At 38.6% G+C, this 22,379-nt stretch overlaps 1 protein-coding gene across 1 annotated transcript in view; it reads left to right on the top strand.

The window, feature by feature from the left end:
- Window positions 1-861: 861 nt before the first annotated feature.
- Window positions 862-22,379, top strand: part of spred1 (sprouty related EVH1 domain containing 1) — a 34,127-nt gene continuing 12,609 nt past the window's right edge. The window contains exons 1-3 of the mRNA XM_023951392.1: window positions 862-1,580; window positions 17,126-17,387; window positions 20,205-20,373. Coding sequence (XP_023807160.1) covers window positions 1,549-1,580; window positions 17,126-17,387; window positions 20,205-20,373 — 463 coding nt within the window. The 5' untranslated portion in view covers window positions 862-1,548. The remainder of the gene's footprint in view (window positions 1,581-17,125; window positions 17,388-20,204; window positions 20,374-22,379) is intronic.

Below are 22,379 nucleotides of genomic sequence, written 5' to 3'. Positions count from 1 at the left end.
ACACAGCACCAAAATCCAATAGCATTTACGTCTTGTGCAACCAGGATACCATTTCACTATGCAAGTCTTTTAAGACATTTACATATAATATCCATAAATCCATTCATGGATTTTCTCAGTTACTTCAAAGACACTTTTAGTTTGGAAAGAATTTTGTCAAAGTTTATAAAGTTCAATAAAAGGAACAAACTTAAGTGTTCATTTGGCATTTCCCCCATTTTTGTGTAAAAAAATCAATTTAGAGGATATTTTCTTGCACACTTTTCAACTCAACACTTCACTTTTCTTCAAGATAAGAAGGCATGTGCTTTTTTATGTTGTCCTTCCTTTACACACTAAAACTACTTTCTGCATTTTAAGAAAAACAAAATTCACAGACAGAAATCTAATATTGTTGGCTTAAGCTACTGGAGGGGGTCTGATAGTCCCACGTGCTGCAAGTATGTGTGCATCTGCAGCTGCGCACCCGCAGCGTTTTGCAGCGAAATGTCCAGGCTTGTTTCGATAAATAAAAACCAAAGCATAAAAGACTACTTTTAAAGATAAATACACTTGAATAAAAAGGATCCACACTTCAAAGTTATTTGCTACTCCGCACGTTATCACACGGACGCTTCCCTCTTGTATCAATGCGTGATTGAAGGGAAACTTCTTCTGGGAAGTGCAGGGACTACTTTAGGTCAACTTGAACGTTATTAATCATAATGTACCGCAAAATGCTGCAAATAGATACAGTTAATCATAAAATTCGGCACGTTTAAAACACTAAAGTAACTCTACGCCAGGTATAAGTATTTTATTGCAAAAGCGATAAGTCTCTACTACGTCGCGGAAGGATCTGATTTTCTGAAGCGAGGGTCGACACATCCGCCCAGTTTTCCGATGTTTCATTCCCCCCCGAGTTAAAAATGGAGCTCGATTAAAGCAGATGGACAGCAACTTCTCCAGAAAACGTTGACGGCTACATTTGATTTCTTAAAGGGACAGTTTGAATACCGAGGACATTTCGGCGTCTTTGCCCGCACAGGATTCCTCCTCTAGTGCGAATTTCTCGGACACGTTGACGGAGCAACGCTGCACAGCGCTTTTTTCAAGTGTTGTCCTGGACCTGAAGTTTAGTTGGCGAATGGATGCTCGACAGTCAACCACAAATAACCTGCAAAGTGGTTCAGCCTACAACTATTTCCCCGTCTTTTAAGGATATTTACATTGTGTTTTTTTAATTCAATTTCTGAAAGGCAAGGATATTTGTTTGCTGGCAAGAATGACGCCGTTGGCTCGTTTGTTGTGGTCGGATTTTACTTCTTCAACTAGGGAGGATAAAATGAATCAACGATTGTCATTCCTCCTCAGCGACTAAGGCTAAGCTAGTTTTGACTTCACGGGGTCGCCTTTTAGGCATGCCTCTTCGTACAAGGTTAACCCACTCTCCCAAAAAAACGTAATTACTCTTTTGTGGAGGAAAATGGTGATTTTTGTGGTATTTTATCCCGCCGTCGCTGCGTCGTCGATGCTATTGCTAGGATTTGCATCCCCTTGAGGAAAAAAATGAGTGAAGATTCAACAAATCCCAACAACGAGTGAGTATTTTGAACACATTTATACTAAGCTTTTTTTAATGCACCTTTAATAATAGGTCCTCGCATAGCTTTACACGTTAACATACGCTTTCCAGTGCACTACTATGCGTTCCCTGTGATATTTATGAACGTGCCATATTCATCTAATTTCACCAATTTTGTTGAGTCACTGCTGTTTTTTATGCTAACAAGGATATCTTCCTGTAATATATATATATATATATATCATATAGGCAACAATGTGGTGGTGTGTTTACTTGTTTATATTCAACGTGTAAATATGTGTCAATTATCGCCACAATTTGATGATTGTGAAAGGTTAAACTGGATAAAGTAGCACTAATCCTGTTTGAATGTAATGCTAAATTACCTGTTCCGAACATTATGATCCGACGACGCTAACATTGACTGTCTGGATCTGTCTAACTGCTGTCCGCCATGATTTTCAGCATATAACCATCGGTTATAATTGTGTCGTACACGTTTCAATCGAGCCTTTCTTAAAGGAAAGACTCGGTTCTTAGAGCATTGAAAATCCGAAGATCCTTTTTTTTTTTCTCAATCGCACTCATTTACATATCACAATTTCCATTCATAAAAAAAAAAAAAAAGCTATGAACGACGCCACATTCACGCCCCAATCTCCACAGTTCCCCTGGCACGACGGTGAAAAGTGTACATGCCGTGCTTTTGTACACGTCGCGCCCATTTTTAGTCGCAGTTTGGTTTTATTTTAATGGCCCGATCCCCCGCGCGAGCGCTTGTTGACAGTCAGTGAGAAATATCTGCTTCGGGAGGTGCTGCGGTCACATGATCTCCTCCATTCATAAAGTACCTGCCTTCTCATTCACAGCACTGTACACTGGTTCGCATTGCAACGACGGCCTCATAAAGACACATTTTACAGAAATGCAAGCCAGTTGCGCAACACGACGCAATTAGATATAAACATCAAAGCAAGCGTTTATGTGATTTATTTGTTTTTTTTTTTGTACACAAGTGCGTAATTTCCACGAGATTTCTTTATGATCTTTTGAGTTATTTTCTTTGAAAATAGAAACGACAAATGCCATTTTCAGCCCTTAAGATGCACGATTCGAAAACACACCCATGTCATTCTTCCTTCCATCTTTCTGTCTTAGCTTGATTTTAACAAGAAAGCTTTTGTCCTTCAATTGCACTTATGCATTCTTTTGTAACATATGGCATGCAGCTTTTTTTAATATCAAATATTGCATTCAAAACTCTAAACCTCATCTTTCTTATTACATTCATTTGTGACATAAAATGTGTTGTGAAATATATACAAAATAAATAACTCCTTTATAAAGACTCTATGTTGAGTTGCAGGTTCACCACTACAAACAAACCTGTGTTTTTTAAGTGTGTGGGAGGGAGTCTAATATATGCCACATTTGTTCCACACTGCAATGACTACAGCAAAGATGGATTACTGATGCCAGTTTTGGTTGCCATGATTTCACAGCCTTTTCAGCAGTTGTGTGATTCATAGGAATAGAGTGAGCAGATACCACGGACAATCTGAGGCATTCTTTGCTGAGCAGCGTTTTTAAACTACTGTAAATCGTATATTTTTTGTTTCCCTAACTGTGGACAAACATGCTTGTTCTCCTTTTGTCTGCGCTCATGCATTTGGTTTGAGCATTTCCACAAGATTTTAGAGGAGATAGCCCTGAAGTGGTTTTGTCTGAATGATAGGTGGTAAGCCAAGCCGTTGTACAGACAGCACACCCTCTGCTGAGAACTTCCGACTTGGCCTTGGTGCAGTGGTGTTCACAAGGCTGAAATGACAGGAACGCACATAGAAGCCTTGTGAGATGTTGGTTTGTGTTTTGTCTGACATTTTTGTTGCTGCGGAGACAGTTATATGATTTGAGGCCTTTATGAATATCTTACAACAACTGTGACGATCTAAAGAAATAGACAAATACTATTGTTTGTTAAAGTGGTGTCTCTGAATCTCATATTTATCAGGTTTACTGCATTTTCAGTTTAGTTCCAGTTCAGTTTGTTGTTAGATCACCAGCAGCTAGTTTAGTGTTTTTGCTTTTTAAACTACCAAAGAAAAAAAAACACCATCTGAAATATGACTTCACTTCTGTTTTTGCTTAAATTCTCAAATTGAAATGTAAATGTTCACCAGTGTAATGGCTCATTCAAACACCAGCATACACCAGTAGATGAAATAACAAAGACCGGTACAAGGACCGGTATTTGGAATTGAAGACGTATACTGCATGAAACCTATGAAGCAGTGTCTAAATTGGGCAATGTGAAGGAAATCTGAATGTTCATCCGAGTTTTCCAGACTATCCTGGGCAAACGGCCGTTGGTCCATAGACAGGTTTTGAAATATTTAACGCTACCTTGAGTTTACCTCTTTGTTTCAATAATAAATATGATGAAATGTGATTTCCTCTGAACTTTATTGACAATGCACACAGGTTGCATCTTCTGCTGACTTGACTTGAACCAGTATTTTTCTATTGTTTGGTTATTTGATTGATCTGAAATCATTCCTTTCTTCGTTTTCTGTTCCTGTCTCTGCGATGAATTCAACAGCTAAGCGTTTTATCTGTCAATGTGGGTGTCTAGATCTTATCATCAGTCTGCTGCATTGTGATCCCGTTCCTCTTGCAGAACATTCCCAACACAATCCTAAAAAACAACCACCACCATGTTCTGAAACGACAAGGGGAGACATACTTCAGCTGTTAGAGCAAGTTCTTTATGGCCTGAGTAATTGCCTATATCCTGTGACCCTTATGTTAAGCTAAATAATTTCCTGGGCCTTTTTATAGATGGTATTATGTGGGGTTACTGTCAGTTGTTGGATTTGGCCTCCATGAACCTGCGTTTTTTTTTTACTTAGCCTTGTCTAAGCTACAAAAACCTTGCCTCTGACAAATTTTTTATTTAGCTTTTTATTTTCTTTTGTTGTTTATTTTAAGTGCAATAACAAATGAACACACTATTTTTTTAATGAAAAAACTAAAACTGGTGTATGGGTTTCTACAATTCTAAGATGCTTATTTGTGTTAAGTTATTTCACTCAGTCTAAAATGAAATTAAAAAAGGTTGTCCTATTACCTTCTTGTTTATTCGTCTGTTTATTTTTAGACGAGATGAATGGGTATAATTGAAGGGCGTAAGATGTCCTTTTATTTAGATTTAGCTGATCTACTGAGCCATGCATTGCATCATGGACTGCTTGATTCCCAAGGTTGAATTGTGTCTTGGATTCTGTGTATTTCAACCCCCAGCCACTTCCCTTTCACAGTTTTCATTTCCTCCTGAACTGTGTTGTAGGAGCAAGACTTAACTGGTATAAACGTCAGCTGTCTTTAAGGCTATCTTTCAATATGGTTTTCATATTTTCTTTACAAAAACTTGATGTAGATGTGTGCGATTTGTGCAGACGCAATGCCAACAATAAACCCATTGTGTGTTTGTCTGTCTATCAAAGCATCTTTACAGATGGGCTCATATTTTATTTCTTTGTTGGGGGGAGCCTTTGTATTTTTTTTGTGCCATATCTTCATGTCTCTAGGAGGTGCTTTTGGCACAGAGGGCCTGAATTGTCGATATTGTTTTCAGTTGTACTGCATGTGGGAGCATGAAGGCTGGACCTTGTTGTAAGCTGTTGGCAGCAGCTGGGCTAAGATGGTTCTTTCCTGTTAAACCACAAACATAAAAGAGCGCAGATGTAAATCCTAAACCATGGGTCTTTGAATCTTCAAGCACTTTGAAAACAGGAAGGGGTTTTTGTGTCAGCACTGCGCACATGCACGTACATATAGGCCCTCACATACACACACACACACTCATAAACAAACAGGAACACTTGTGTGTTTGTTTTTTTGGAAACACTTGGAAAGTGTGTCCATTTCTTGGTGGGAATTTGCTAGTTTTTATAAAAATGAGTATAACAACAAAAATTTTCTGCACTTTATTCAATATATATTCTGCTTTCTAAACTTCTGATCACATTTTCACTCCATTGTATATTTATTTGTAGTTTTAACAGCCCTGGCAACTGTTTCAGTTTGGTAAATGTTTCTTGATCCTTTAAGTTCTAAGCGGCATTGGTCAAGTCTAGTTCCTTATAAATAATAAACCAAGAATGTATGATTTTCTGAGCTAATTAGGTTGTTTGGCATTTGAAATGTGTGCTGCCGATTGTGTTTTGGCATTCAGGTTTGGTTTACAACTTGTTATAGCAGTTTCTCCTAAGATCCACTGGTCATTATCTGGGTTTGGTGGTTTATCTTTTCCAAGTGACTCCTGAAATGTATCAGTGGTTCTCCTGCAGCTACACAGCTGGGTCTCTGGGGACTTCTCTTACATCAAAGCAGTTAAGAGGCAGCAGCAGTCTAATTTCGTGGTTCCTCTTTTTGTAATGGCAAGCGTAAGGTTTTAATTTTCCAAATGCTTGTGGTTTAAATTAAGATCATTTCAATATGTGCCTTTTGACTGATGTCTTAGAATAGATTCTTTTCTTTCTGCTGCACTTATGAGTCTCTCATGATTTATAGAGCACAGCACAATGCTATCTAGAATGGATGGTTCTTGGAGTGGAGGCACAATTCTGTATGCAATAAAGAAGTCCGTTTTAAAAATCCGTGGCAAAAATGTCAGTTTAGTGGTCATTTCTGAAAGTATTGCTTTTTTGTGTACATTTTCTAAATTTAGCCTCAAGGATTTAATATTGAATTATCTAAATCCAGTACGAAGGAGCGTTGCTATCATGTTGAGTAGAATTGTTCTGTAGGAAGCACAGTAGCATATTTGAAGTTAATATTCGCTGTGTGGTGCAGCGGGAGAATAGTTTTTTTTTTTCCTTTCTGAGTCAGTTGGTAGCTAAACTGAATGTTCTTGTGAGGGAGATGACTCACCAGCAGCCTGAGGTGTTGAGAGGAGATAGGGCAAATTTCTCTTTCTATAGCTAACAGATTAGTTTTCACAGCAATTGATGTAAGCAGACTTGTGCTGCAGGTTTGGTGTTTCTCTTTGTCCCTTAATAATCAGTGTTTTGTCAATGGCTGACAGACGGTGCTTTTTAAAAAGTATTTTGCTCTTGAATTTATGCTGTAATTTGGACTGCATCTGTGATAGGCCATGTTGGTGTTTGTTTTGGGTATGTCTGTGCCCTTGCGTTTGCCTCTGGTTATTTAGGGGATTTGAACTGTGCCTAATTGGTCCTCTTGTTTGCACCATTTAGATTAGATTCACTGCTGGAATCGATGGCTGAGACCCAGATTGCATGTATTGCCTCAGTGAGGCATGTTCACATCAACAAAACTTGAACCACTTTGTTGGCTTATGACCTCAAGTCTTTACGTACTCGTAGTTTGAAATCGTATTCAGATTCACGTCATTTCTGGATATAGAATTAGGTTCTTTATAGTATGTACAAACATGTTTTGTCTCTTTGGGAAGTCTCGCTAAAAAAATAGCACATAGACCTTTTTTTGTGTATTAACTGATTTAAAATGTTATTTTGTTTACGACAACTTGCAGATGGCTATACATTTTTATAATAAATCACACACAAAGTAGCTTTCTATCCCATCGTTCATGTTCCCCTGACTTTACTGGTGATTGCGTTTCTTTCAGAGGATAATCTATAGTATCGGATTGGGATAAGTAGCTTGTGTTTATTTTTTTCAATGATATTTTAATGATTTTTCCCTCCCTTAGAACTACCACAAGCTAAAGAGGTTTAGTGTAGTTTGACTGAGCTTGACAGCTTTCCTCTGGTTTTGATATGAGGGAGAGACTGGGAGAAAAAAAGGGCTTGATGGAAAAAGAGATGGTTGTGGTGGTGGGAGGCTTTTCTATCCTTTTCAAATGCTAATGAAAGGAGGAATGGTTTTCCAGCTTTTAGCTTGCAGAGTGTGTCTCCCCTGCAGCATGCTCTGCTGCCTGGACATTGTGGGAGGACAAAACTCCGGGCTCGGGATCCAATAACGTGAAATTTCAGCAGAGAAGCGGCCATTGTATATGGAGAGACAGCCAGGGAGGGGCTGGGAAGGAGGGGGAGACACAGTGGAGGAAAGGGAGGGTGACTTGGCTCGAAACCAAGGCTCAGGCTACATCCTTTCTCTTCACCCCTTCCTCCTGCTCTCCTCAAGCCCCCTTCTTGTCTTTCTTGAAGAACCTATCCTCTTATAGCTACACTCCTCTGCTTCATTCCCCGTTTGGGTGGAAAGCCCATGTTAGAGACAGGAGCAAAGCATGAGGCCTGCTGGAAACCCAGTGAGCCATGGCTGGAGCAGCAGACAAACGGCCACTTTGTCCACTTAGGAAATGGTTGTTCCAGGATCCCCCTTCTCCACCACACACTGAAGCAACAGGCCTTCAGGCCTTTGGCTGCCTGTAGTGCACATGCTTCACTTCTGTTCTCTTCTCTAATGTGTGATCAGCTAGTTGTCTATATAAATCAAATAAACAAAATCCACTTTTATGGTCACTCAAAATATTTGAAAAACCTTGAGTATAATAGCTTCAGCAGCTGCTCTTGAAACTGGCTTCACATCCCACCTTTTATTTTTTTATATTTATATGTCTCTTTTTCATATTTAAAATGCATTTTTTCAATTATTCATCTAGTACAAAAATATTTTCTCACTGCATATCCACCACCTTAAGCACATTTTTACAGCTGGGAATGGATTTACAGATTTCTTAACACACTGAATGTGCTCCTTTTAACAGGATATTGTGTAATATGCTATTTTCTGTCCGCATGTTCAAATGATAGAACTAAAATTGGTCAGCTGGTTATGTTGTTACCATCCCACAATTTTTGCAGTCTGTTGTGTTAATGCACAATTGCTACGGATTTTTGCTGCACAATATTTTCTTTGTTGGTGCTATAATTAACAACATTAATGAATTCAGATCAACAATTCATCAATGCAAAATCCAGAAACATATTGTCCTCTGTGCAAAATTATTCACTTCTGTCTTCAGTTTATTGGTTTATCTCTTGTGAGCTTCTACATATGACTGCAAAACACTAAAAGTCCCACTACAATCATCTTTTGATCTATTTTAAAAGCGTTTCCAGTTATTTTTAAAATGATGATTATGCAGTTTTTAGCCAAAATAAAAGAAACTGTAATTTTCAAGGACATAGTATCTGTAGAGCATCAGTAGTTCATTAGAAATTGTTTGACGTGGAGTAAGCCCGCCCCCATTTCCCATTATTAATCTGCTTACATGCTAGCTTACCTCACAACCCCAACACAACTTTACTGGTGCAACAATAATGGCAAACAATAGTGGAGTTATCTGGCTTTACAGATTTGAGCTAGATACTGCTAGAAAAACGAAGACGTACGTGGATCTATTTGTCTGTAAGCGGATCCATAGGAATGGAGCGGAGCAGGAAGCTTATGTCCTGCTGACTGTAGCACCTACGTCACAGCTACAAACTTCTCCCAACTGATTTTTTTTTGTCTACTCCTGATTTAAAATGATTTGAATAAAGAAATACTCAGAAACACACGTTTCAAAAGAAAAATGCCACAAAAACATGTTAAAAACAACAAGACTTGATTTTCATAGGAGCAGGTCTGAAAATTGTGTACATTCTAAAATTAATAATTTCAACAACTTTGGTAGAAGTTATATCGTGAGTTAAAGTACACCCTTTTTATTGATATGTCTGCTATATTGCTGCAGATCTTTCAAAAAGACCTTTACACACACTTTTGTAGCTAGATTCTGAGAGTGCAGGCTTTTTGACTGTTCCTCTTTTCTTTACCTCGTTCCCTTCCAGACTAACTTTTCCCCACACTTGGTGCTGCTTTGTCACCCCCTCCCTGTCCTCCTCGCCTGCCGCTATCGGAAATGAAGTCAGTCATCCAGCAGAATAACTTGGAATAATTTGGAATTGGGGGCTTCTTTCTTTCTTTCTTCTCACCCCACCTCTCTCTCCTGCATGCCAGGGCCAGCTGATTTGCTTCCGCTCTCAATTGTGTCCAGTTGACTGTGTGCTCACAGCGAGGGGCGTGGAGGCCAGCCTTTGTCTTCACCATTTCACTCTGAACTTCATGTGTGTGTTTTGTTTGTGTGCTTTTGTGTTCATGTTGTGCTGAGTTATCTTCTCTGATAACAAATTTTCACTCTAAGAGAAATTTGTGAATTGATATTTAACACAATCTTTTTTGGTTGGTGAAGGGCTGGTCATGTTGATGTTTCTGGAAAATACACCGACACAACCAACTATTTTGGAGAAGGAAAATTTACATATCCATAGTCCACTTGACTTCCTCTCAGGGCCTAGACCCCTTTCCTGTGATTGTCAGGATTTCTGGCGTTTGTGGGATGGTAGGCCTGAAGGGTCAGGTCCTGGTCATTGTGCCCTGGTCATGGCTGAGCGACACCACCGCCTGCCTTCTGTTCACCCCAGGGACCCCTGCCTGACTGACAGCCCCTTCTGCACCCATCACCCGCATCCTTTATTGGACCCAAAGGAGGGTGTACCAGCAACAGAGGTTCCCTTCTGCATTGCTTGGTATAGTTCTAAATTAAAAACTTTCAAGCATGGTTGTAGTTCTCACATACTGGGACATTGCAGTTTTAGGCTGTCTGCATCTTTCTGGTTTGCAATAGGGAGACTGTTGTTGTTAAAGTTTCCTATTTATCAGTTACGTTCATGTAATTGGTAAGGTCTACATTTAAGACTAAGGGAAACTGTAGGAAAATACATTTGATTTTAGGTACTAATTAGATCTTAGTACTTTGCTTAACATAAACTTAAAGGTATTATTAGAGCTCTGTTGAAAACAACATTTTTTTTAATCTTTAGGAAGATTGGGAACAGTTTGTGTGTTTTCTCATTAGGTTTTGAGTTGTTGCCTTTTGCCAACTTTCTTTAGATCTCTCACAAAAACAAAACAGGAATTAGGGGAAGTTTATGGCATTTTATAATCAGAAACACCGGATTATAAAGCTGTGGAACTTTTTTTATGTAATGGCATCTTTAAAAAACCGAACAGCTAATCTATCTGCAAATCTCAAAAGACAAGGTTTAAGATTTTTCTTAGGTTCTCTAATCAGAATCAACCTTAATTTGTGATGTTATTATTATTAAGCACAAATAAAGCTTTGTTTTCCATTTCATGTTAACCTACCTTCATTGCATGACCAGGAAGTCTATTAAAAATACTTTGCATTGACACGTTACTTAGAAGGCTTTATTTATTTTATATTTAATTGGATATATTGTGTGACTTGAATTAAGTACCTTATAGATTATGAATCACAAGTACACTGTAAATTATTTTTGTATTAGTGAATTGAAGGCATTTATTATAAAACTGTTTTCTTATTTTTAGCCAATAAAAGGTCTGGAAATGGTTTAAATCTTTTGTCCAACCATTGCAGATAAAACACTGATACTTTTGCAGTGCTGACATTTTAAATGGCTGCCATGTCTTAAATGCTTTGTTCTAAAGAACTGGTGGCAGCAGTCATAGAACTGCTCATCATCGCATGAGTTGGAGAATAGCCAGGAAAAACCTCTAAAACATAAACTTGTTTGTTTGAAAATATTGGTGTTGTATTTTTAACTGTATTGCACATTTTCTGTTGGGATCATTGAGTTATTTACACATTCTAGATTGAACAGTTAAGAAGCATTACCATGACCTGCTTCATAGCTCCATGCATACTTGCATGCATACTCCATGCCTTTTTCCCCCTAAAGAGATATCTTCTATTGTCACTCCCTATGTCATTCTATTTAGCCTCTGTGCTCCACTGAGCGACTCAGAACTCCTCTTAGTCCTGCTTTAATTATACATTTCATTGATTAAAGTTAATTATGATTCATATTACTGCAGCTTATGCAGTTATACTGCTTTCCTATTTAAAAAAATATTTTTTTGCTTGATGCATCGATATATTCATTCAAATGTAATTATACCTAATCTGTCCTTTTTTCTCGGAACTATTTATTAACTATTTTATCAGCTCTTAATTTGCTTTTATTGACTTTTATTGCTTTACTGTACTATAACTGATGCCATTTATTTGTTGCATAGTGTTCGGTTGTTTTCCTGTATGATGGTTTTATGGCGTGGTCTGTTGGCAAAATAGTGTCTGTAAGTCATCAAAACTATTTGTATTAAATTTATTTGTTTATTTTATTTTGTTTATCCAGGCAAGGCAGATTAAGATTTTTTTTAAAAAATATTTTAACAATGGCCTGACCTGACACAATGGAAATTTCAGATCGCAATTATAGGCTTTTTGTTTTTTCACTATTTAAAATTTACAGGGCTTATGTCACTTTTTATTTTTTTATTTTCTTACATTAACTCTTTGGTTATTTGTATATTCCATTTCTTTGTTCACATCATTTACTGTATAAGAGAACTGGACCAAGCGAGTGTGACAGTTCAGTCCTCATTTTTCATGCAACCCCAGATGTCAGTAAGCAGTGATTGGTCCGAGTCAGTCTGAGTCAAGGTTTCTATGGCTACCATTCTCTCCAGTTAGGAGTGAGCATGTTAGAAGACCACAGTGGAACCTGTGAATCAAACACTTTGAACGTGCAGCGTGACACCAACTATGTTTTTTTGAGGCATCTGATTTGGTGAGTTTAAAACTTGAATAACTTGCGCGTCAGCAAAAATATATGAAAGAAGTAAGAATTAGCAAGAACATGTTAAAAAGGATATTAGAGTAAGAGTGGTTATTCTAACAAATATAGTGTCTGAGTAATAATAGCTGTTTATTTTTTAGTAGAATTCTATGGGATTTCAGCTTTTTGGGACCAGCAAGCACTTCCTATTCGGAACGCAAGAGGGTCGCTCAGTCCAGTTCTCATATACAATCAATGGTTCACACTGTAGTAAGTTGAGCAAAGATTCACTTGCAAGGAACTGAACAGCAATTGTCAGACTGCCCATTCCGTTTCCATTCTTGTTTGGTTTGGACCAGAGTTAAGGGGATTTCTTAGCCCTGTCCAAATTGTCCATAATGAAAAAAAGCTCTGACCAAATAGACCTGTGGTAAATAAACCAGTTAACCCAATTCTAGTTATATTTTCATTGTTGAAGGCAAAGTTCTTAATATCAGTTTTAACCAAAATATAATCCCATTAAAAAAATTATAGTTTGACTGCATTTTTAAAGAATAAAAATTAAGATAAAGAAATTTCGTCTCTGGCTTTAAACTAAACACTAAGAAATTGTATCAACATTTGCTAAGGGTGTGGAAGGTAGGAGATCTAGGGTTGATCTTAATTTGTTTGCTAAGAAAAGTAGCAGCAATTTAGACATGTTTTCTCTAAATGAACAACTTATACTTGATAATCTTTTCACTGTACTTTCCCTTTATTACACAGTTTTCTTGAGTAACTACAGATTTGGACATTTCTTGAGAATAATTTTACAGTAAAGTATTCATTAGTTTAACATATTTCAAGGAAAAAAATAACATTTGAAAATATCTGGGACATTTTTCAGTAAGGTTTGTTTGTCCTCTGTCTTTTAATATGTTACCAGCCATTTTTGCAAAATGCTGCCTTCAGCACACCTTGACCCTTGTCATTTCCGGTGCCCAAAGCACTGTTATCTAATCGGAGAAGCACCTAACACAAGCTGAGGGTAAGGGGGAAAAAAACGAAACGAAGACAGCTTGTGTTATCATTTAGTGACATAATGTTTATTGGATTCATCTTAAGTGTTAAATCAATGTAAATATGGAGTGGAGAAGTGTATTGCATTGTATTTATATTTTTTGAAATAGTTTGTTGGTTCTTAGTACAGTTGAGCAGCTTGAAGCATCAGATCAAATCAAAACCAAATCAACTCAAACTTTATTTATAAAGCATTTTTCCTATGAAAGCATAACAGAAAGTGCTTTACATTAAAACAAAACCACATAAATAATATAAAAACAAGCACGAAAATTAATTTAACAAGCACGAACATTAAAAGAGCCCCATACCCACCACAACCCCCCCTAATCAGGGACTCATTAGAATATACAGTACAGACCAAAAGTTTGGACATACTTCATTCAAATGAATGGGAAGGTGTGTCCAAACTTTTGGTCTGTTCTTTACTTTTTTTTTAAATTATGACATTAGATAGGTTTTAATTTCAATTTATTTTGTGTGTTTGAAAATGGCTTTTTTTTAAATATAATGTGTCAGGTATTACACAAAAAATTATCTGCACTAGATTTGGATGTTAGTAATCAGTGGTGTTACTGGTTCTCTGTTTTATTCTAGCAGGCACTGGATATCCCAGCTGTGGCTTTTTTCTGAATTTGTTGGTATGGTTTCTGCTCCGTGCTTTAATGTTCTAATTACTTCTATCTTATGTTCAAGTGAGTGATGGAAGTCAAAACATGAGATATTGGTGGGTTTCCTCCACACCTCAATGTTCAGATTACCGAATTCTTTAATATGTACAGAATAGTCCAAGAATGATAAACAGCCATCCTTGATGGATCTGTCCACTGCACTGATGTGGCTAGAAAATTCCTCCACGTCCTGGGTTTTGATTTTACCCATGTGTTACCCACATACAAGTTGCTCTGTTGGCCTGGATAACAGAATCCTGTGAAATTGTCTTGATTGTCATTTAATGGGGAAAAGCATTTAAAATGTTGTTGCATGCCAGAAACTTTTGCACATATGTTGGTTAAAAAAAAAAAAGAAATAAAAAAAATCTTGTTTAAACATTGCTGCTTGTTTTAGTAGTTTACTTATCACCAACCAGATAGGCAGAACAATGCTGCAAAGCAAAATTTGCAACATGGAATAAGCTGAGTGATAGCTGGCCCCTTATTGAAGAGTGGCTTGTTTTGCAACTTTTGCTTGCCTGATTGCCTGAGGCTTGTTTTGCCTCCATTTCAGCCTCATGATAGAACACAGAGGTGGACAGAAATGTTGCTCTGTTCTGCAACACTGCAATTCATTAAACATTGTAGCAGAGATAAGGGGTTTCATGTTGTGAATATACCGTGCAGATTGTAAAGTAAAAAAATGTTGATTACTTTTTTTATTGTTTTTTTTTTTTTTTAATTAAAGAATGTCTGCAAATCTTAAAATGACCTATGTGTCTTCCGCAGATTTGACTATAGATTATTATCCTTTCATCACAAAGAATTTGCAAGCCCTTACGCTAAGTCTGTGTAAAATCAACTTTGGGTTGTCAGATACGCTCAAAACTCTGGGCACCTTTTAGCACAAGTAACTAGGGAGGTGTAACATGTACTGAGGCCTAATGTCCTTATTTCAGTCAGTGCAGGTTTGAGTCTCAACCTGTCAGTCCTTACTGCATGTCCACCCACACCTTTCTGCCCTCACGGACTGTTAAATAAAGGCACCAGATCTCAGTAAATAAAAAGGCAAACTCAGTAACCTCAACATGACATTGCAAAAAATTATAGCATTGAAAATTCCAACAAAGTTTTGTTTGTTTGTAAGTTCTAGTCTTGCATTTCTTTAAAAATAAAAATTAATGTGTACTTAGTTTTCTTAAAACAAGTTTTCTTTCTGGCATACCTTTTTTTTTCATCTTAGAGGAAAAAAAGTTTCACAAATGAATACATAAAAGAGAAAGGAGAACGATTTGTGAGATTTTCTTCACACAACATGACACAGGCCTGTGTAAAGGTAATGCCTGGTTTGCTGACAATGATGACTCAGCCTTTGTTTCTCAGCTGGTGTGATCTGTTGGCCAAACAAGACAATTTTCATCTTGGTTCCTATGTTAATGGTTTACATACTCTTAAATGAGTCCAAGCCAAAACTGAAGTGACACATTGCAGACCCACAAGTTACACTTTTTAAATTACAACTAATGATGGTTTAACAAGCCCAATGATGGACTGGGGAACTGACTAGGGTGTACCCCGCCTTCGGCCTTCTGTAGCTGGGAAGGCTCAAGCATCCAAGTGACCCCAAACACGAATAAAGCAGGTTTAGAAAATGGATGGACGGTTACAAATAATTGTCTTATAATGTGTGGATTGCACATGTTTGTGTAAAGTTGGAAAGGACCACCAAATAAACCAAATACGAGGTAAAAAAAAATACTGTGTTTATGGATGGACATCAACACGGAAAGATAGAGTATATAAAAGACAGTTGTGTGGGCAGCAACTTCACGGCAGCAGGGCCACAACAGGAAAGTCAGGGGTGACAGAATAAACACGAGGATAAAAAACAGAAATTTTACAATTCACACACATTACACGTGCCACTCTTCTAATAGTTGAAAATATTTAGGCAAAGTCCTCGGTATCCAGGCTTCCTAAGTTGTTACCACATGAAGCATTCCATGATGCCTTTATTGTATCAGTAATTGACATTTTTTGGACTGACAGTTTCTCCTTTAGAAATATGATGATATCATATTTTTGTCTTCTAGTGTACTCTGAAGGTGGTAGCAAATAATTAGAATTCCTTGCCCCCCCCCCCCCCCCCCCCCCAAAAGCTTTTAACTAAACCAGACTTTCTAAAACTTGTGGTAACGTTGCTATTAAAACTACAGACTACAGCTGGAGTGGACTAGCTTGTGTAGGAAGCTCAAATACTATCACTAAGGAAATGGGATAGAGTAAAACAAATAATAAGCAACAGTTGAAGTAGATCTGACATTTTCTTACCATTTTCTTACCTGGTGACCTTCAGATCTACTGAAGTCAGGGCATCAGAAATAACCGACAGCTCACTGAACCAACAGGGAGCAGTAATAGTGGGAAAGAGGTCAAAGCAAGCTGGAGACCAAGTCGTGTGCTATCTGGTTTAAAACAGCTCGCTTCAGAGGGAAAGCTGGAAATCAGCACTGGCCAAAACCTGAACTTGACCACATGGTCAGTACCCTCTGGCTGGGGTTAATATACTCGGTTTTAGACAGTTAATATCCTGTCAGTTGATCTGATGCATACAAGGGACAAATTATATTTGAAAATCAGTACTCACCAGTTTTAATCAGAAGCTGTTGTGCCTTTTAAATGTTTTGGCAAGTAGTTTAAGTCTTTTGTAAATGTTTAAAAGGTAAAAAGGAACATTTTCTTACATTGCAGAATCTTTTTAAACTAGAAATAGTTTTTCTATCTCCCATTTGAATGTACAGGTAATTTGTGCTTTACTAAAGTGACAGTTTCCTATATTAAAATCACAAAACTGCCTGTTATGTTTGGAGGTTTAGATTAGAATTTTGTTTTCTTAATTTGCTTTTATGATAATTAATATAGAAAATCCAGTATTTGTGTTATGATTGAGACTTTCGCATTTGTACGGGAAGTTCTCCATGGGGCTTTGAAATGCCAAAAATTGTGTTTTGGGAAGGCTCTGTTGTGCTTGATTCAGCTGCAGTATGTGGGCTGATGGTTCATGTAGGTTGTTTATTTGTGATTACAGTTTTGTGGTCTAAATGATCAAATCAAAGAAAAGATTCCTGACAGAAATCTCAACATATGCTGGCTGTTCTTCATTCTGGAAACTAACCCCATTTTTCCTCTTATCTTCTCCCCTCTTTCCCATATAGTGACAGTTACGCGCGCGTGAGAGCAGTGGTCATGACTCGGGATGACTCCAGTGGTGGGTGGCTTCCTTTGGGAGGTGGAGGCCTCAGCTGTGTCACTGTCTACAAGGTTAGCCGTGCAGAGGACAATGGCAGCATTCACAGCGGTGAGAGTGGCAGCAACCTAAGCCCGTGTAGCTCCAGTCCTAGTCCGAGTCCGAGCCCTAGTCCAAGTCCCACTGCTGTGGAGTTTCACATCAAGGGTGAAAGGCTCAAGGACAAACTGGTAAGAAAATGTTAAGCATGCATGTTCTGCGAATATTTGTATGAGCAAGAAATGGCATGAAACCTCACTATACAAGACTCCCATCTTTCTCTCAAACACACAGGAAGTGTTTTTGGCCTTCCTCCTCCCTTTTTTTTCCTCCTGAAAATAAATGTGTGACGCATCATGACGTCATGAAGGAAAAAGAGCGGATTAGTCAAGAAAAGAATGTGGGTAGATGGATGTGGGAAACAAAGATCAGGAAACAAAGCTAAGGATGAAGTATAAAAGAATTCAAATAAAACACCACCATTTCCCCACCACTTTACATTCATCCTCCTTCCCTTGTAAGGCTGTTGCTTGGATCAGTAACTTTGCCTTTGTCCTGTTGGTTGAAGACTGTTATTTTTTTAAAAATATCAATGATTATTCTTTTAGATTATGTTACTATAAAAGAAACTTTAAATCCTGGAGTTAAAAAACAAATGCAGATAGGAGTCATCTGTTAGAAAGTAATTTTGTCTATAAGGTCGGAGGATGTAAGTGGGATTTGATGAATACATAAAGAGGGCCTCATAGGTAAAAAGAAATGGTTACATCCTAAAACAGATAAGTTTTTCTTTAAAACATCATAAGTAGCATTTTTTTTATTTCAATTCACTCCATGTGTTTATATTTGTATGTGTTAGTAGCAAAGGAAAAGGTGTGAATGGAAAACTGTGGTTCATAGAAAAGCATTTCTGTCAATGACTGCTAGAGGACACACTAAAACATGTGTGTGTCTGTCAGAATCCACCTATTGTGTTTCCATTAATCACACAGTGAAGAAAACAGTAATAATTTTTAAAGAGATATACCTTTGGTCTTCAAATTTGAAATGCCAAAAGAAGGGAAAGGAAACACCTGAAGGCTATTTAGTGTGATTATGCTCAGTGTACAACAAACTTGTATGTATACCGTATATACACACATAAAAATACAGTGAGGACATGTGTAGCTATATTGGAATGATGTGATGGGGATGCAGAAGATAGAGAGGGCTTGAGAATGGAGTAGGGGAGAGGAAATAGGGGAGGATCCAATGAGATGGGAGACAGAAGATGACGAGAGAGGTGGAGGGGTTCTGTCTATAAGCGCAGTGATGCGGCACAGACTGTGCTGGTGATGACTCAGCTGGCTCTCCATATAGCCACCAATCAGTCTCCTCCTGCCCCCCCCCCCCCCCTTTTCCTCTTACTCTGATTCTCTAGCTCTGTGAAAAGTACAGCTATAACTGGCTGGTGATTAGTTAACGCACCGGCTCTTCAATTATGTCAAATCTCACGCTAAGTTTTTTTACTATGCTATTTAAATGTCTCTCCTTTGTCAATTTTTTTGTCAGTGTGGTGTTTAGTAATACGATAATAAATGTATTATTGTAACATCATTTGTGAATAAACAAAATGACATGTATACGTGTAGACTCTGTGTATGTGTATTTGTACAGACATAATATCCATTGTGTGTTTGTGGACGAGCAGTGAAAGGGATTCCCTCCGTTCCCAGTTTTTGCAGTCACACAATGTCTTTGCTATCTCCTGCATGTCTCACATCCCTCCGTCTTTGTCCCTCTTCTCTTCTAACATATCCTGTCCGTGTTCCCTTTCTGTCTCTCTTTCTTGAAAGGTGGCTCGTCTTCTCTTCTTTTCTTTGGGCACATTGTGGAATGTGGTGTTAAGTGTCATCCTGCCATGCAACTGTGATACTTCCTCCTCCGTCAGGCCTTGTTGCATGCTCACCTTTCCTGCTTTGGCTCCATTCAGTCTCGCCTTGACAGTCACTCCCAGAGGCACTGTGGAGCCCTCCTCCCCCATTCATTGCCACCCCATCCTCTTCCAAACATTCCTGCTGTCTTCCCTCACCTCACCTACAAGCTCCAGGAGCATAGGCATTACCTTGGCCTCTTTTATTGGTCCTTACATTCTGCAATCGCTGCACGGAGATGAAAGCTGTGAGTTACAAACACACAAGCACTGAGATTCCAGAACAACTCACACCGATGAGTGACGTGTATAGAAAACGGGTACACTCCTCCTCTGACACATTTCGTTCTATCATCAGCCTCTTAAACTATTAGTTGCACAAACCTGAAATGGATCGTTGCCATTTTTCTGCCGTCGTCTATTGTCATCGTGAATAGTTTCCTTTCGGAACGCTTTCGTTTAAGCCTTTTGTCTTAATAATTCCGATGCTTACATATTGTCTCATGTCAATCCATTTGCACATGCTGACACATTCACACCCTGTTAAGCCACCTCTTTTTTTACGTCAGTTAAAACCTCACAGATTTTAATGGCCGTCTCATTTCATTTAATCCGCCTAGGAGAAGTCCAGGAGGCAGCTCAGTAGCCCTGATTAATAATAGGCTTTAGAAACTTAGCCTCTCTCTGCACTGCTCATAGACTTCCTGGCTTCGAAACTTACCCACACACTCCCACCCCCCTGCTGCCTTGCTCTTCAATTTTAACATCATCTGTAATCAGAACCCTGCCATTAAGAATGTGTTTTACAAATTATCCAAAAAATCTTAGACAAATTAAAGGGTTTAAGCTCAGTTTTCGGTGATAGATCTGGAGGTACATATTTAATTCTAGATGTGGAAATCTTGTTCGATACTCTTTTTTTGTTGCTTTTTTCATGTGGCATTAAAGGAAAATTGAAAAGACCAGATGAAACCAAGCAGGATGGAGAATTAAATGTGTTCCTGTGTAACGTTTAGTGTCAACCCACATGTAAAGTTTAGAGATTCAAATCCAGCTTCCTGCTTTGTGAACTAGAGTCCCTCTTGTTTACTTTCAGGTGGTCCTGGAGTGTGTTCTGCAGAGAGATCTGGTATACAACAAGGTCAACCCTATCTTCCACCACTGGAGGATCAATGACAAGAAATTTGGTCTGACGTTCCAGAGCCCTGCTGACGCCCGCGCCTTTGACCGAGGCATACGCCGAGCCATCGAAGACATCAAACAAGGTAAATATTTAAATATTTGCATCAAAATGAAGCATTTATTGGCCTTTTCCTTCAATCTGCAAATAGCAAGATATACTTCGTATGACCTCCAATTGTTGGTGCACATACACTAGCAGCCTTTTCAGTTGACAAAGTGAATATGTCATGAATGGTGAGCATTTACTGCCAGTAATTTGGGTTTGTTTATCTTTGCTGTGTAATGGCTGACCTAGCTTCTATGAGCATTGTTGACTCCATCACCACTGCTACCTGCTCATTGAACCCAATCGTGACCACTCCTGTGTTATCTTATCAGCCCCAGCTGCCCAGACATTTTTTGCTACTTCCTGTACAGACTGGCTGTTCAACACTTTGTTGTGGCAGATATAAGAGATATAGGAGTGGATCGCACAGTGAAGGGAGGTAAGTTATGGTGGTTAGAGGGGAGGGGGTTGAGATACGACCAAGCTTCAGGTAAAAGAAACCTGACCCGGCTCCTCCCCCCCCCCCCGTCCGTCAGTCAGACTCAGGTACATGTGAGAACTGGATATGGAGGTGTCGTGTGCTGTGTTTATACATTGAGTCAAACTGTAAGCCTTGGATTCTGATAAACAAATAGAACCCGTGGTTGTAAAGTCATCCATTTAGCCAGGAAGCTGGCAGCTCTGAAATCTGCCGCCAAGCTCCATGTTGCACAAGAGGTGAGCTTTCTGGCTGGCTGCAGAGCTATAATGTTTATTGCTCTCCAGATCTTAAAATCCTGGGTAGCACAGAGGAAGAACAACAGAACAAAAAAGAAAGGCCTATCACTGATGGCCATCAGTTGGTTCTTGCTAGCAAGCATTTATCTAAGATTTGAACTTCCTGGGCAAACACAATCTTGGAGAAAGTTTTTTTTTTTTTTTTTATAAACGGTGTTTCTGGTCAATTTGACACAGACTAGAAGAAGGAAGATTTCTGCAACAACTTGGTTACAAGTGTTCTGTATGAACAGTCATTCTTCATATTGATAGGGTGAAGGGAGGAACCTGGCTGGACATTTTTAGTGGTTCAGCCAGACGATTAATCATCAACTTAAGTTCACAATCACGTTTTTTTCACAACAGAATAAAAAAGGAGTATTTGAGACTTCACTATTCAGTAAACAAAAATAAAAATCAGAATGTCTCTTTCATGTGGAATAAGTACAGTATATCATACATATTCTTCCTAACACCGATTTTGACACGCTTTAAAATGCTTCCAAATTTTCCTGTGATTATAATCCGCAGCAGTGGATGATAGGTTTTGACTCCCAAGCTCCCACACTTGTCTCTCCCATTCCTCGCTGCCCCTGCTGTCGTTCTTTTTTTTACTCTTTCGCCTGTCTTCTGTTGGTGCTGTGAATGCCTTTCATCAGCAAAGGCAGGCGAGAATTTCTGTATTCTGGTTGCATTGCTGTGCTGCTGTACAGCTTTATGAATGTGTGTGTGTGTGTGTAGGGAGAATATGTTTTTGCTTGCGCGTGCGTGCGTGCGTTAGCACGTGTGTGCATCAGTCTTGCAGTCCTCTGTTGTCATGGCAACGGCGGGCACATGGCTCAGGCAGCTTCGTGGCCCATCACTTTTTAAGTCGTGCTGCAGGAGGCCTCTTTTGCTCAGTACTGGAGAAATGCCTACACAAACACCTTTCTGAGCGACTTATGTACAGACTGAGGAACAGACTGTTTACCACAAGCCCTGTTCATCTTTGGTCTTCACTGTGACAGCAAGGAAAAAACAAACTGAGACCGATCACAACAGCCATCCCTTCAATGATGTCTATGTTATTATTTAACCAAAGTCTAAGAAAACGACGATTGGCCTGATGCCTTTAATGCAATTTGACAAGTTCTGCAAAGTGCTTGTTCGCTGGAAAGGTTTTTGGTCTTTTTTTTTAGAGGTTGCTTGGACTTGGTTGTTGATTGTATCCAACATGTTTTGAAAAAAATGACATATTAGAAAAAAACCAACACTGTGTACCTCAACTAAAAACTAATATTTGTGATG

Source organism: Oryzias latipes, chromosome 22, assembly GCF_002234675.1.
Source record: "Oryzias latipes chromosome 22, ASM223467v1".
Taxonomy (NCBI): Eukaryota; Metazoa; Chordata; class Actinopteri; order Beloniformes; family Adrianichthyidae; genus Oryzias; species Oryzias latipes.
This window is presented reverse-complemented; position numbering and strand designations above follow the sequence as displayed.